The sequence below is a fragment of the Aquarana catesbeiana genome, linkage group LG04 (genome assembly GCF_042186555.1).
Source record: "Aquarana catesbeiana isolate 2022-GZ linkage group LG04, ASM4218655v1, whole genome shotgun sequence".
NCBI lineage: Eukaryota > Metazoa > Chordata > Amphibia > Anura > Ranidae > Aquarana > Aquarana catesbeiana.
The window spans coordinates 297394706-297411005 of record NC_133327.1 but is presented as its reverse complement, the minus strand read 5'-3'; the positions used below and the strand labels follow the sequence as shown (position 1 = coordinate 297411005).

At 42.5% G+C, this 16300-nt stretch overlaps 1 protein-coding gene across 3 annotated transcripts in view; it reads right to left on the bottom strand.

The window, feature by feature from the left end:
- Window positions 1-16300, bottom strand: part of PHF3 (PHD finger protein 3) — a 220615-nt gene that overhangs the window by 63394 nt on the left and 140921 nt on the right. For all 3 annotated transcript variants that reach the window (XM_073626731.1, XM_073626730.1, XM_073626733.1), the window contains 5 exons: window positions 11946-12126; window positions 11400-11553; window positions 7621-7777; window positions 7405-7521; window positions 2200-2328 (listed from right to left, as the gene is read on the bottom strand). In XM_073626731.1, the coding sequence (XP_073482832.1) occupies window positions 2200-2328; window positions 7405-7521; window positions 7621-7777; window positions 11400-11553; window positions 11946-12126 (738 nt within the window). The remainder of the gene's footprint in view (window positions 1-2199; window positions 2329-7404; window positions 7522-7620; window positions 7778-11399; window positions 11554-11945; window positions 12127-16300) is intronic.

Below are 16300 nucleotides of genomic sequence, written 5' to 3'. Positions count from 1 at the left end.
TTTGCTTGATAGCGCAGGTTTTCTCTTTCTTTTTTTTTTATGAACCAAATGTGCCTGAGTTCAGTTCGGGGCAGGTTCGGTGAACATGACTAAAATTTGGGTCCCAAATCCGAGACACATTGAAGTCACTGGAGAAAAATATTAAAACAAAAAAATAATTGCCATTTTCTAGACTAATATTCTAGGGATTATCAATCAAATGACATGAGAGACTGGACACTACCCTGGAGGACATGTACCTAACCAAAATGGGAATCCTGACTTACCTGTAAATTCCATATCTTGGAGTACAGCACAGGACAAAGGACCTGCAGTCATAGACCTTATATGCCACTACCTTCATATGACTGGACACTGGTAAAAGCTTTTCTGGTAACGCCCCCCAGTGCACCCTCATATAACCCCACCCACTCTGTGGGACTCCAGTTTTGTAGCAAGTAATAAGGAGAAACAGAGAACCAAGGGGAGGGACCTGTGTACTGTACTCCAAAATATGGCATTTACAGTTAGGTCAAAATTCTCCTTATCCTAATCGAGTACAGGGCAAAGGATCTGTAGTCATAGACCATGGGGCATCCCCAAGCAATAGAATGATGGCTGGGCAACAATATAGCAAGCAACAGCAAACAGGACCAGAAGAAAACAAGGGTCAAATGACCTGATACTTTCAGATGACAGCTTGAATAGCCTTGTGGTCAAAGCTTGCGTCAGCAGAAGCCTGGAGATCCACCCAGTAAAACTGGTTCAAGGTATGAACAGAGAACCAGGTGGCGGTATGGAATTGAGAAATCTTTTTCATGAAGGTATAAGCCATGGAAATATGCTGCTTAAACCACCTAGGTATGGTAGAAGAGGAAGAAGAATTAACCTTCTTGGGAGATTCGGGGAGTAAAAAAAAATAAACATTTTTCGCAATGAAGGTATTGGAGCTAGGTACCCATAACTGCTCTGACCCCATCCAGACAATGGAGTGAAATCTGCTTGCCATGCATTGGGGTAGGACAGAGAAAGGGGATAATAATATCCTCACTGAGAAGAAAGGAAGAGATCGCTAGTGGAACAAAGGGGTGTCTGGGTCATAAGACCACTTTACCTCTATGTAAGATAAGAAAAGGTTCTTCACAAGAAAGAGTCGCCAACTTAAGGAGACACACCCCCCTCTGAACGGCTCTCCCTGTCAGCGAGAACCGAGGAAAGTTATTTACCGGCATTTCCTGGTTCATGCTGTGATCAGCTGTGATTGGTCACAGCTGATCACGTGGTAAGGAGCCTCCGTCAGAGTGACACACAGCACCACTGAATGCCGCGCTGCTCGCCAACATGTTATCCTGCTGGACGTCATATGACGCCCAGTCATGATAACTGAATCACCGCCCGGCCATCATTCTGCTATAGGCCAGGCGGGAAGTGGTTAAAAAAAAGCCAAACAAATGTCCCATGATGTACAGTACATCCACCAATCACATTCTCTAGATCTACATCAATAACAATGGCTACACCCACAGAAAGATAAAACCCATTGAGCATGGACATGCCCGTTCGTCACTTCACTCCTGCTGAATGACAGGTCTGGGGAATGACAACTGTTATAAACAAAGGGGCAGGGTCTCCCGAGCGGCAAAGGATATCAGCATTATGACTTACATAAATCTACAACACTGGAAAACGTATCTGATGGTTGATTTACATGATGATACATTTTTATTTAGTTTAAAGGGCCTTTATTGACACTTTACTTTTTTTTAGTGAATGAGTAGAGGTACTATTACTTATTCACATAGGGGGTATTTGTGTGACTCTTCTTGTTAAAGGGGGTGTCCAGGTTCCAATAAGCCCCCTGCCACAGAACCCTGAAACTACCGGGTCAGAGTTGTGAGCAAGAGGCCCTTGTCCTCATTAACACAGGGACAAAATGCTTTGCCAGGTTGCCCAGGGTGACACCACTTTCCCTCCCATATTGAGAGCATGAAGCCTAGCATGGTTCAGGAAAAAGAGGGCTGGGGCTTTCCCTCCCTACCTACCTTTTCCTGGCCTGCCTGCTTGGATGAAGGTATGGTGTGTATTTTTTGGGGAGAACTTACTTTTTTTCTTTTTTTGCAGGATTTTCCCTAACATCAAAAACCAGAGCCAAACAAGTCTTTGGAGAAAAAAAAAAGAACTGTACATAAAGGAAACTATGTCACAAGAAGAACATATTACCTCTGTGTCCATGGTTTCAGGCTCCTTAATAGGAGCATCACTTTCTATTTCAATTTCACCCTTATGTGTAATTTTAGTTATTGGCCGCCTTTCAACTTCACGTTGCTCTTTTTCAATCATCTCAATGGTCTATAGAGGAGACAGAAGATCAAAGTTTTGCTTTGCTTTGTGCAGACTTAAGAAAAAAATACATTACCCAGACGAGAAAAGTATATTATCACTGAAAATACACAATCTGTAGAAGATAGATGAATATAACACATCCTAGTAATCGATGCTATAAATGATGCTACATCAAAAATGCTTATTATCTAAAAATCAATCAACTCAAACACATTGTTTAACGAGAACAGTAACTTAAATGACCTGACTTGAGCCAGCCATAGATGGAGCGATTTTGTTTCCTGCATCCACGCATCCGACAGACTGGCTGTCCCCAAGTTGATCGATCAATCAAATTGGGTACAATCAGCCTGCCAATACATGGTTCGAATCTCGGCCGGTCCCTCTTGAACTGGCCGAGATTCGAACAATCTATGGCCGGCGTTATTAACTACTTCAGCCCTGGAAGGATTTACCCCCTTCCTGACCGGAGCACTTTTTACAATTTGGCACTGCGTCGCTTTAACTGCTAATTGCGCGGTCATGCAATGCTGTACCCAAACTAAATTCGCGTCCTTTTCTTCCCACAAATAGAGCTTTCTTTTGATGGTATTTGATCACCTCTGTGGTTTTTATTTTTTGCGCTATAAATGGAAAAAGACCGAAAATTTTGAAAAAAAAAAAAAAAAATAGATATTTTCTACTTTTTGTTATAAAAAAAATCCAATAAAGTCAATTTTAGTCATACGTTTAGGCCAAAATGTATTCGGCCACGTCTTTGGTAAAAAAAATGTCAATAAGCGTATATTTATTGGTTTCGCAAAAGTTATAGCGTCTACAAACTAGGGTACATTTACTGGAAGTTACACAGCTTTTAGTTTATGACTGCCTATGTCATTTCTTGAGGTGCTAAAATGGCAGGGCAGTACAACCCCCCCCCCCCCAAATGACCCCATTTTGGAAAGTAGACACCCCAAGGAAATTGCTGAGAGGCATGTTGAGCTCACTGAATATTATTTTTTTTGTCCCAAGTGATTGAATAATGACAAAAAAAAAAAGAAATTTACAAAAAGTAGTCACTAAATGATATATTGCTCACACAGGCCATGGGCATATGTGGAATTGCACCCCAAAATACATTTAGCTGCTTCTCCTGAGTATGGGGATACCACATGTGTTTGACTTTTTGGGAGCCTAGCCATGTACGGGGCCCCGAAATCCAATCACCGCCTTCAGGATTTCTAAGGGCGTAAATTTTTGATTTCACTCTTCACTGGCTATCACAGTTTCAGAGGCCATGGAATGCCCAGGTGGCACAACCCCCCCTCCAAATGACCCCATTTTGGAAAGTAGACACCCCAAGCTATTTGCTGAGAGGCATGGTGAGTATTCTGCAGCTCTCATTTGTTTTTAAAAATGAAGAAAGACAAGAAAAAAAAATTTTTTTTCTTTTTTTTAATTTTCAAAACTTTGTGACAAAAAGTGAGGTCTGCAAAACACTCACTATACCTCTCAGCAAATAGCTTGGGGTGTCTACTTTCCAAAATGGGGTCATTTGGAGGGGGGTTGTGCCACCTGGGCATTCCATGACCTCCGAAACTGATAGGCAGTGAAGAGTGAAATCAAAAATTTACGCCCTTAGAAAGCCTGAAGGCGGTGCTTGGTTTTCGGGGTCCCGTACGCGGCTAGGCTCCCAAAAAGTCTCACACATGTGGTATCCCCGTACTCAGGAGAAGCAACAGAATGTATTTTGGGGTGAAATTTCACATATTCCCATGGCATGTTTGAGTAATATATCATTTAGTGACAACTTTGTGCAAAAAAAAAAAAAATTTGCCCTTTTCCCGCAACTTGTGTCACAATATAAAATATTCCATGGACTCGACATGCCTCTCAGCAAATAGCTTGGGGTGTCTACTTTCCATAGTGGGGTCATTTGGGGGGGGGGGGGGGGTTTAAACTGTCCTGGCATTTTATGCACAACATTTAGAAGCTTATGTCACACATCACCCACTCTTCTAACCACTTGAAGACAAAGCCCTTTCTGACACTTTTTGTTTACATGAAAAAATTATTTTTTTTCGCAAGAAAATTACTTTGAACCCCCAAACATTATATATTTTTTTAAAGCAAATGCCCTACAGATTAAAATGGTGGGTGTTTCATTTTTTTTTTTTTACACAGTATTTGCGCAGCGATTTTTCAAACGCATTTTTTTTGGGAAAAAACACACTTTTTTAAAAATTTGAATGCACTAAAACACACTATATTGCCCAAATGTTTGATGAAATTAAAAAGATGATCTTAGGCCGAGTACATGGATACCAAACATGACATGCTTTAAAATTGCGCACAAACGTGCAGTGGCGACAAACTAAATACATTTTTAAAAGCCTTTAAAAGCCCTTACAGGTTACCACTTTAGATTTACAGAGGAGGTCTACTGCTAAAATTACTGCCCTCAATCTGACCTTCGCGGTGATACCACACATGCATGGTGCAATTGCTGTTTACATTTGACGACAGACCGACGATTGTGTTCGCCTTAGCGCGAGAGCAGGGGGGACAGGGGTGCTTTTTTATCTTATTTTTAAACTGTTCCTTTCATTTTTTTTTTTAATCATTTTTATTGTTATCTCAGGGAATGTAAATATCCCCTATGATAGCAATAGGTAGTGACAGGTACTCTTTTTGAAAAAATTGGGGTCTATTAGACTCTAGATCTCTCCTCTGTCCTCAAAGCATCTGACCACACCAAGATCGGTGTGATAAAATGCTTTCCCAATGGCGCTGTTTACATCCGGCGAAATCTAAGTCATGAAACGCTCGTAGCTTCCGGTTTCTTAGGCCATAGAGATGTTTGGAGCCACTCTGGTCTCTGATCAGCTCTATGGTCAGCTGGCTGAATCACCGGCTGCATTCTCAGGTTCCCTGTTGAGACAGAAGAGCCAGAGAAAAACACGGAAGACGGTGGGGGGGGGGGCATTCCCTCCCACTGCTTGTAAAAGCAGTCTAGAGGCTAATTAGCCGCTAGGATTGCTTTTACATGAAAGCCGACCGCTGGCTGAAAAGAATGATACCAAGATGATACCTAAACCTGCAGGTATCATTCTGGTATAACCACTCAAAGTCGTGAATGGCGTACCTGAAGACAAAAAAAATGGTTAACAATAAAACACAGTAAACGGTAAAGTATAAAAAATTGCATACCTGAAAAGCAAACATGTTAAAACATAACAACAATAAAACATTGCAGAATAGAATACAGTAAAAAAGAGCAGAACAATAGAGAGAGAATGTAGAGAGAGAGAACAATAAAACGACAACTATTTTTTTTTTTATTTTATATATTTTTTTGTGTGTTTTTTTTTTTATACACTTTTTTTTGTAACTGTAACTTTTATAACTGTATACAGTACCAGGTTCGGGTCTCTCAAAATGCGATGGCATCTTGGGAGACCCTGTGAAAGTGTGCCTAGTCTGTGCAATGCTGTACGCTATGCTAATACTCAACTAGTGAATGGTAGCGTTCAAAACATTCACCAATGCAAAGACCAGGATTGTCAGGACAGGAGAGAAAATAATAGCGGGTGTCACGCCTATATCCGCGCTTGCTGCAGACACGACATCTTTGGGTAGGGGTACTCGGGAGGACACAAAAAAAATGCCTCTCATGCAGCCGACTGCATTTGGTTGGGGATGTGAATGGGGAAGTACGGGTGCTGCAGAAGTGGTGGGTTCCCAATTATTAGGATTGGCGAATGCAGCAGGAAGAGCATTATGGGCACGACGGGCCTGTGTTTGTCTTCTTCTTGGTGTCAGCGGGACACTACTTGTGCTTGCCACCTCACCAGCTCGAACTGCACTTATGGGACTCACCACGTCACCAAGTGTTACTGCAGTGCTGGTTTGACTAAGACCGGGGTGTACTAGGCCGCTGGTGCTTGCCAGTTCCCCAAAGCGCTACCAAAAAAACTGTTAGCGATCGCAAGGATCAGGCCTGTCTCTGCGAACGCTGCAGTTATGTGTTTAGTGTTTTGTAAGTGACAGTGATCGATCGATACTGCACTTGGGTGGGCTGGGCGGAGGGGCAAAACGCAGGTGCTAGCAGGTATCTGGGCTGATCCCGCTAACACTGCATTTTTGGGAACCCTAAACTGCTGGGAATGCTAGTATAGATCTGATCGGATCAGATATTGATCCGCTCAGATACTATACCACTAAGGGAGTCGTATGCTGCGTGCGTGGGTGTTAGCGGTACTGGCACTAACCTGATGCTGCCTGGGGCGATGCATATCACCGCCGGGCGATCAGGGGGCTAAACCTTTATTAGGTAATAACTATAAAAAATAAACTAACTAACCAGCGTCACCCGTAACAGTTATAGGGTGATCACTGGTGAAAGGGTTAACTAGGGGACAATCAAGGGGTTAAAACCTTTATTCGGTAGTATATGGGGGTCCCTAACGCTATAAAACGCTGACGGCGAACCTAAATATTTACCTCCCTAACTAGCTTCACCAGTGACACTAATACAGCGATCAGAAAAATGATCGCTTAGTGACACTGGCGACGGGGGGTGATCAAGGGGTTAAAACTTTATTGGGGGGGGTACCCTAGACCTAAAGGCGGCTAACACTAACTGCCCTACCACACTAGCTGTCACAGACACCAATGCAGTAATCAGAAAAAAAAAAAAAAAACTGCTTGGTGTCAGTGTGACGGGGGGGGTGAGTAGGGGTGAAATGTGTGCCTGGCATGTTCTACTGTGTGTGTTGTGCACTCACTCGGATGTCTTCTCTCCTCGGCGCCGGAACGGAAAATACCGAGCCGAGATGACATCATTTCCTCTGCTGCTGTTTACTATACAGCAGCAGAGGAATGATTTCATTGGCCGGGAGCGATCGGGGGGGGGAGGTAGGCACGAATGGATGGTCTCCCCCTCACCTCCGATCGCCGGGGGAGAAATGCCGACCGCCTCGGGCACCGGGGGGGTGTCTGCCTGCCCGTGCCATTCTGCCGCTCGTCGTGAGGCGGTCGGCAACTGGTTAAACAAAAAATTCATTGTACACATCTCTATTAGGAGTAGGAACAATACATTACATGTCTGTTTTCCCTTTGCCTCCAAGCTGCCAGCTCTTTAGAAGCTAACTCCTCTGGTGTCATCTTGATAAGATGTTCTGGGGTGATGTCTCCTCTGAGGACTCGCTTGTACAACACCTGTCATACAAATTTAAAAAAAAACAACACATTTTTGTGTAACCAATTCAAAAGCTGATAAATAGCATGCAGATTAAAAATAATTTTAAAACAGCGTACATTGTTTTTAGGATCTTTTAAGTTAAACATTAAACTTCTATACTTATTCTTGTACTTAGAATCTGTATCTCGGTAAAACGAAAATAACTCCTTTTCGATCTTGGCTGATACTTTGGTAGCCCTTTCTTCAGGAATCTTTGAAGAGGATTCTGAAAGTCTATTTAAAAAAAAAATAAGTATACTATTAGATAAATAGTGCTGAAATAATGCGATTTCAAATGTGCCTTCAGTAACACAGAATCGCACAACTATGGTGATATTCACATCAATGCAGTGTGTTTTTGACAAAGATACAGGTTTTACTTTGGTGCAGCTGTAGTGCAATTTTGCCCCCCCCCCCCCCCCCCAAAAAAAACATGGAAAATTATTGTACATGTGTTTTGCTGCATTTTTGGCACAGTTTTGTGTATATCATCCAGTCTCCTCCTCTGCCAAAAAAAATGCACGAAGCATGGAAAACGCCTCAAAAGTGCACTAAAAATAGGATCACGCTGCAGCTGCACCAGTATGAACCTAGCCTAAATTTTAAGCTTGTTCAAATTTACCAACTAGTTCCCTGAAAATTAAACATGGTTACAAAAAATTTATTTTTTTATGCTTTGCTACATTGTTAGTAACCGGTAAAGTCCTGATCACCAGGATTGTTTCAGGCATTCTCTGTTTCCAGAACTATTTGTTCTGGGAAAACCAGGTTGAAGAACCAGGTATGGGGACACACCAGCAAGTGGATTCCCTCCACGGCAGAGGGGAAGAGACTACCCCATTTCAACCAAGAGACTGACAGATAGTGCCGGAAATTTCTTGGTCCAGAGAGACCATCTGGATGTCTTGCCCCAAATTCATGCTCCAGACATAGAAGAGGTATTATGACGTTATCTGGAAAGTGGCATGAGCTCACCTGAGGCACAGGGTTGGTCTTTCCCAGAGTTTGTAAAAGTGGGTATGGACTGGACCAAGGGATAGCAGGAACAGAACAATTATGATGTGGAGACTGTACGCTGAGTGGCAAGCAGGATAACAGTCAAGGCGTGCAGCAAGCAAGATTAATCAGATCCCAGCAGGGATCTTGGCAGGCAGCAAATGACAGTAGTCAGGTTCAGACATGGATCAAAGAGAGGCGGCAAACAAGGAAGAAGTCAGGCCAATCCAGGTCAGCAATAGCCAGGCAATTCATCGATAAGTATTATAGCTCTGTGCACAAGGGTAGCTGGTGATAAGACACAGTGCTCCCCTTGAATGGCTGAAGCCTAAATACATTTTGGTCAGAGGGCACGGCCAGCCCAAATCCTGGCAGGTACTCTGCGAGTACTACTGTTAAACTTGGCAGGGATTCTACAAGTACCACTGTCAATACTGGCAGGGATTCTTTGAGTACCGTTGTCAATTCTGGCAAGTACCATTAGAAATCTTGGCAGGGATTCTGCGAGTACCATTAAAAGTACTGGTAACAAGAGGAAACTGAAAAGAACTAATAGTCAATGAGAAAAGGAGAGACTACTAAGGATGAGCTCAGGCGTGTTCGCAAACAGCACGTGCAGAGCCCACCAGGAAGTCAGCACTACGCAGCACTAATCACAAGCAGTGAGACATTGTCCTGATATGCGGCTGCAGAGATCGGGAAATGTCTAACAGCTGGTGATTAGCGCTCCCCAGTGCCGACATCCTGGTGCGCACTGCACGTGCTGTTTGCAAACACACTTGAGCTCATCCTTAGAGTCTACATTGGGAGGCGATTCCCTCTGACCCTCCCTCCCCTCAAGCCCTGGGGAAGAAGGGAGAATCTTCTAGATAGATTAGGACAGCATCACTGCCCACAAGGAGTGGCCTTATAATAGGATAAGGAGTGTAAGCCAATGCAAGGTAGGTAGAAAAGAGAAGTGTAAGCCAATGCAAGGTATTGCTCCCAAAGACAAGTTTCCACTAGAGTGTGAGACACAACTTTGGATGCTAAAGCACTAGGCTCCAGACATTTGCTCTAGCCGTTCCATGAAATGGACACGGAATAGCAGATTAAAGTTACTGCCAACACCAGACCAAGAGCCCAAACCAGTTGGGAGTTTAATTGTCTGTCAATGAGTGTGTCATTCACCCGTTTGGTGGTCTGCCTGTTAAGGTGGATTACAGGTGAATCAACAGTGGAAAAGGACCACCGATTTATAAATTCTCCCTTAAAGGAGAAAAAGTTCTCAGATGTGGCCAAGGAATTCTCGGGTGTTTCCATTCCTGGTAATGGAAAATCCAAAAAGTGAATGTATCAGGAAGGTCCTTACAAATGAAGCAAAGAACCAAGGCCTGGAACAGGAGGCTGATCCTCCAGGTGCAGCATTGGTATGCACTGAATCTAGAAGATCTTAAACAACCCCCTGTAAATCTGAGTCAGCTGAAAGACTGCAGCAACCCGAACACCAGAGATAGAATGCTGGTGCTCTGAATGTCAATCAGAGACAATAACAAGGGTCCAAGGTTCAACTTGTGCTAGAGATCCAGAATGTTCAAAGCTAGACTTTGAAGGGGATGTAACCAGAACAGAAACACTAGGGGAGTATGGGCTAAGGTCACACACACAGAGGACTGTCCTCTGTGTGTCTTAGCGAAGACATGTTGCATTCACACAGCTGTAATGTAACTAGGCCCAACGTGATGCAAGGCCTACTTAAAAACCCAGGCAGCTAGTGTTGATGAGGATTTCAGGTAGCTTGAGGTGACCAAGCCACAGTAGGCAGGCAGTGGAAACAGACAAGAGATCCATCTGGTGCTTCAAGAGCAGGAGTGACAGCAGGATGATGCTTGCTGAGCACTAAATGCAACACACAGCACTCTACCCAACAGATGATGTCAGCATACAATCAACCTTATCATGGTAAATAAGTGGTAGTAGGAAATTTAACATAGCGCCCAACAGTGCAACAGAGAGGTGGATAACAGCGCATCAGACCAACTAGCTTTACTCACTTAATGTTCAGGGACAGGGTCACACCTAGTGCATGCCATGGCTCTGAAAGCGGAAAGCACTCTGCACATAACACTGTACACAAAGGTATGGAAAGCACCAAAAAGCAGAAGTCAGTGCCTGAAGGTCACATTCCAGGCTAGTCTTGCATGTCCAGCCAAGAGGGATCTGCATACAGTCTCTGAAGCAGAGGAGCTCCAAATCCAGATAGCTGCTAAGCGAAGACCAGCTCAAGGAGCAGTGTAGCAAGATTTGATTGAAGTCACCAAGAAAAAAAGCTAAGGTGTTAGAAGGCTAGCAAAACAACTTTTCTTTTTTTTGCAAAGCTGAAGAAAAGGCATACAACCACCTAGGATGCTAGCAAAAAACTGAGGCAAGCTGGGCAGAGGAAGGGTTACATGGGGGCCGGATTTTCCTGTCTGCCTATGTCCCTGCCTCCTGTAGACACTAGTATAACCAGACAGGTTCTGAATTCTTGTGTCCCTCAAAGGATGATGAAGGAACACACTTTTACTTTGTGAAGTGGTTGCAGAGCAGTGTACATAAAAGATTACAGGCATTTTAAAGTTATATGTCTAGTGTATAAGTGCATGTATGCTTTGCTTCTGACATTAGTTTGCTTATTATTTCTTAATCCAAATCAATTAATACAGCTCAACTGTCTACCAATCGGACCATAAACTGATCTCAAATGCAAGCCAATTTTTCATCATCTAACTTTCAGACTGACATCTAGCCTTTATCAGTTTTAAAAAGAATGCTATCCACCTTTATATATGCCTTGTTTCCCCCGTCTGTGTAAAGATTTCCTTTAAAATAATTTTCATACCTTTTTACTAGAATATCTTTTAAAGATTGCCGGACACTTTGCCTTATTTGGTCAACAGAAGGTTTTGGTGTAGATGGAGAGGGATTAGGTACACCTGATGAAGATCCCCTCTTTTCTGGTTTCTTTTTTTTAATGTCTTGCTTCTCACTAGCACCTGTTTACAAAAGCACAAGTAATATATTTTTAAACAGAACTGCCCAGTTTAACAAAAGACATTTTAAGCAAATAACCATCTCATTCATAAGAAGGTAATGTCTAAGTTTAAGTATTCACTACAGTGCTGTTATAGTTAAAATGCAGCAGGAGTCACAGGAATAAAAAGGGTCTTCAAAAAGTTTCTGCACTTTTCTATTTTCGTTGAAAACTAAGGGTAGGAGGAGTCGCAAGTGGTTGTGTCTGAAGGTGTCATGTGACTAGTCTGTCTGGCAACCCAGCTGACCTTGCAGTTTAGTATAAGAGTTGTCATGCTGTGGTGAAGATGTGTGAAACTTTTTGAAGAACCCTCATACATTTAAATTAAAACAGACACTTCAATAGTAATAATACCTGATTTTGGAGTCTTTTCATCATTGGATGGAGCAGCTGTAGGATCTTTTGAAGACCTTTCATGTTTTTCTTCAGAGACTCGGTGAGATGTTGTGGCAGACTGCAAGCTCTTTCTGTCAGATGCATGTTTCTTCATTTCCAAATCCTTCCTTTCTAAGACTTGTTTATTATCTCCAGAGTTCTAAAACCAAAACATATTTCACACTCTTAGGGCTCATGCACACTGCAGCTCAAAGAAGCGGCTCCTAAAGGCTTTTGAGCTGATTTGAGGTCAAATTTTTTTTTTCTGCCTAGAAACTCCCCTCCATGTTAGCCAATGTGTCCATGCACACTGGGGCTTTTTCTGGCATATGCTCCTACAGGCAGAAAACAAAACCCACCAAACTTGTGTTTTTGAGATGGTGCCCCAAAGAGCTCAAAAACGTTTGTTGCAGCTTTTTGTTTTGTTTATACAGTGGTTAAGAAAATACTATCTAGGAGGGTTTGTGAAAAAAAATGCGTATGCTCAAAAAAAAGAAAGAGCTGGAAAGAGCTCAATAAAATAGCATGAAAGAGCACACAAAGAACAAGCTTCTTCAAGCTTTTATAGGCAGAAATACAGTGCCTTGCAAACATATTGACCCCTCCCTTAGCATTTTTTGTGTTTTGTTGCCTCATAACCTGGAATTAGCATGGATTGTTTGAGGATTTGCATCATTTAATTTACAGAACATGCCCACAACTTTGAAGATTTTTTATTTTTTTTTATTGTGAAGCAAACAACAAAATAACAGAAAAAGACAATGTGCATAACTATTCACCCCCCTAAAATCAATAGTTTGTAGAGCCACCTTTTGCGGCTATCACAGCTCCAAGTCGCTTTGGGCAAGTCTCTATGAGCTTGCCACATCTTACCAATGGGATTTTTGCCCATTCCTCCTTGCAAAACTGCTCCAGCTCCTTCAAGTTGGATGGTTTGCGCTTTTGAACAGCAATCTTTAAGTCTGACCCCAGATTTTCTATTGGATTGAGGTCTGGGCTTTGACTAGGACAATCCAACACATTTACATGTTTCTCCTTAAACCACTTAAGTGTTGCTTTAGCAGTGTGTTTGGGGTCATTGTCCTTCTGGAAGGTGAACCTCCATCTTAGCCTCAAATCACACACAGAGTGATACAGATTTTTCTCAAGAATATCCCTGTATTTAGCACCATCCATCTTTCCCTCGACTCCGACCAGTTTCCCAGTCCTGACTGCTGAAAACATCCCCACAGCATGATGCTGCCACCACCACGTTTCACTGTGGGGATGGTGTTCTTTGGGTGATGTGATGTGTTGAGTTTGCGCCAGACATAGCGTTTTCTTTGATGGCCAAAAAATTCAACTTTAGTCTCATCAGACCAGAGCACCTTCCTCCATACATTTTGGGAGTCTCTTTTGCAAACTCAAAACTTGCCATTTTGTTTTTTGCTGAAAGTAATGGCTTTCTTCTGGCCACTCTGCCATAAAGCCCAACTCTATGGAGCGTATGGCTTATTGTCGTCCTATGTACAGATACTCCAGTCTCTGCTGTGGAACTCTGCAGCTTCTCCAGGGTTACCTTAGGTCTCTGTGCTGCCTCTCTGATTAATGCCCTCCTTGCCCGGTCCATGAGTTTTGGTGTGTGGCCGTCTCTTGGCAGGTTTGCTGTTGTGCCACGTTCTTTCCATTTGGTTATGATAAATTTGACGGTGCTCCTAGGGATCATCAAAGATTTGGATATTTTTTTATAACCTAACCCTGACTTGTACTTCTCAACAACATTGTCCCTTACTTGTTTGGAGAGTTCCTTGGTCATCATGCCAGTATTTGGTTAGTGGTGCCTCTTGCTTAGGTGTTGCAGCCTCTGGGGCCTTTCAAAAAGATGTGTATATGTAATGACAGATCATGTGACACTTAGATTACACACAGGTGGACATCATTTCACTAATTTTGACTTCTGAAAGTAATTGGTTGCACCAAAGCTTTTTATGGGCTTCATAACAAAGGGGGTGTGAATACATACGCACATGCCAATTATCAGTTTTTATATCAGTTTTTTTATATGTATATATTTTTCTAATTTTACTTCACCAACTTAGACTATTGTGTTCTGATCCATCATATATAATTCAGATTAAAAAAACATTGAACTAAAGGCTGTAATGTCACAAAATAGGTAAAAAGCCAAAGGGGGTGAATACTTTTGCAAGGCACTGTAAAAGCTCAAACGCCTGTAAAAGGCAGATTTTTTTATGCTTTAAAATAGTACTTACTATAGTGTTAGAATTGCTATATTTTAAATCCTAACAATAGACTTAAATATTTTAAGCAAGTTGGAGAAGAGATACATTTGCAACGTCAATAAGCCAAGCATAAAGGTAATCTATTATCTTCTTAAATCTCTTTTATCAATATATAAAAATATAACTTTATAGGAGAAACTGATGAGCCTAAAAAGGAAACTTTTCCTGATTTCCTTCTGAAAATTCTAGTAGCTTGACATGCTGACCCACTGGCTTCAAAATTTTCTAGTTGCTGAGCTGAAAGCAAGTGTGCAGGAAAAGAGCTCCGACTTCATTCTGCCTTTTCTAATTTACAATCTTTTCAGTGACTCAAAGTATTGAAACCAACAGTTCCCCATAACAGACCGAAAGCTAGCATGAGGATAACAATGAGTGCATAGACAAAGGCCTGCACTGGTGGATGAAAGTGTAGTTTCAGCTTATACCTTAGCGATACTCCCCTGCAGTGCCCTCCAACATTCTCTGAAACAGTTTAGTCAATGATTGACTTTTTCTTATTTGTATAGCTGCAGATACGCCTCCCACACCACAAGGTAAGAGGTCACGCAGGCCAAGCAGTTACACACAATAACAGGAAACAGTTTGTCGAGAACTACAAGCAGGCAGCCCCAAAAGGCTGCTGGACCTTGTCGTTTTCAATTCACAGAACTCTGTGAATGAGTGACGTGGCGGGACGGGTGGAGCCCCACACAGCCTCGTTCTTTGAAGATTCTCAGAGAGTGGGGGGAGGAGATCCCCACCACCTGTGACACTGGGGGGGCGGGGAGGTGCAGGGGACCGTGGATTTGTAACCCTGAATATGGGTGTAACATGTTACAAAAGGTGAACTTATCCTTTAACGTAAAATGTGTTACTGCATTGCAGGAGTGTAAAAAAGGCTCCAAAGTGTATCTAAACCCAAAAACAAAAGCGTAATATATTGCAGCTTACCAGTCCTTAGTCCTTAGACTGCAATCATTTTCACTTTTCAGGCAAAGTTCATTTTCAGCAAGTACAGAAAAAATTGTTGCCCTTGCTGCAAATGCAATGTCACTTCCTGCAAGATTAGGGCCTCATGTACATCTCTCCTAGACGCCTTTCTTCCTGGCATCAGCTTTTTGGCAGAAAAAATGCTTGATACTTGTAAACCTGTATAACGCGTTTAGGCGTGTCAGGCGCTTGGGCATGAATTAATTTCATTGGTCAGGATACTAATTTATTCTGGCCATTAAGGTGGTTGTATACCCATTTTTTTATTTTTACCTACAGGTAAGCCTATAAAAAAGGCTTACCTACAGGTAAAATGAATATCTCCTGAATATTCATTTTATATGAATATCTCCTAAACCTGTACGGTTTAGGAGATATCTACTTTGCATGCAGCAGCTGACGTCAGCGGCGCATGCGCTGTGAATGCCCGGCTGAAGGTCCGGCAGCCGCTGCCGGATCTTGCCCGGGAAGAAGATTCCCGCGCACATGTGCGGGAGTGACGTCATTGCGCCACGAACCAGGAAGACACACCGACAGCAAAATGTCAGCTCCCTCAGCGTGCACCGGCCTGCAATACGGGGACCTCGTTCTAAGGTGAGTATTTCATAATGAGCTAGTATGTGCTGCATACTAGCTCATTATGCCTTTGCCTTTTTTTTTTAAACATTTTTTTTCTGAGGGTAGACAACTGCTTTAAATGAATCAATGCTCAATAAGTAAAAAGGCCTAGCGTTAACACACATTTAGACACATTTACACACATCAAGCACTTTTTTCTGCCAAATTGCTGCTGCTCCTGGGCGCGCTGGCAGTGTTTTTTTTCTGCCTTTAACCACGCGCGGTCGTGCTACACTGTACCCAAACAAATGTTTTATCATTTTCTTCACACAAACAGAGCTTTCTTTTGGTGGTATTTAATTACTGCTGGGTTTTTTATTTTTTACATTTTGTAACTAAGTAATTTTTTGCCTTCACTGATGTGCACTGATGAGGCGGCACTAATAGGCTGAACTGGTGGGCATTGATGAGGTGGCACTTATGGGCACTGATTAGGTGGCACTGATGAGGAGGCACTAAAATGCC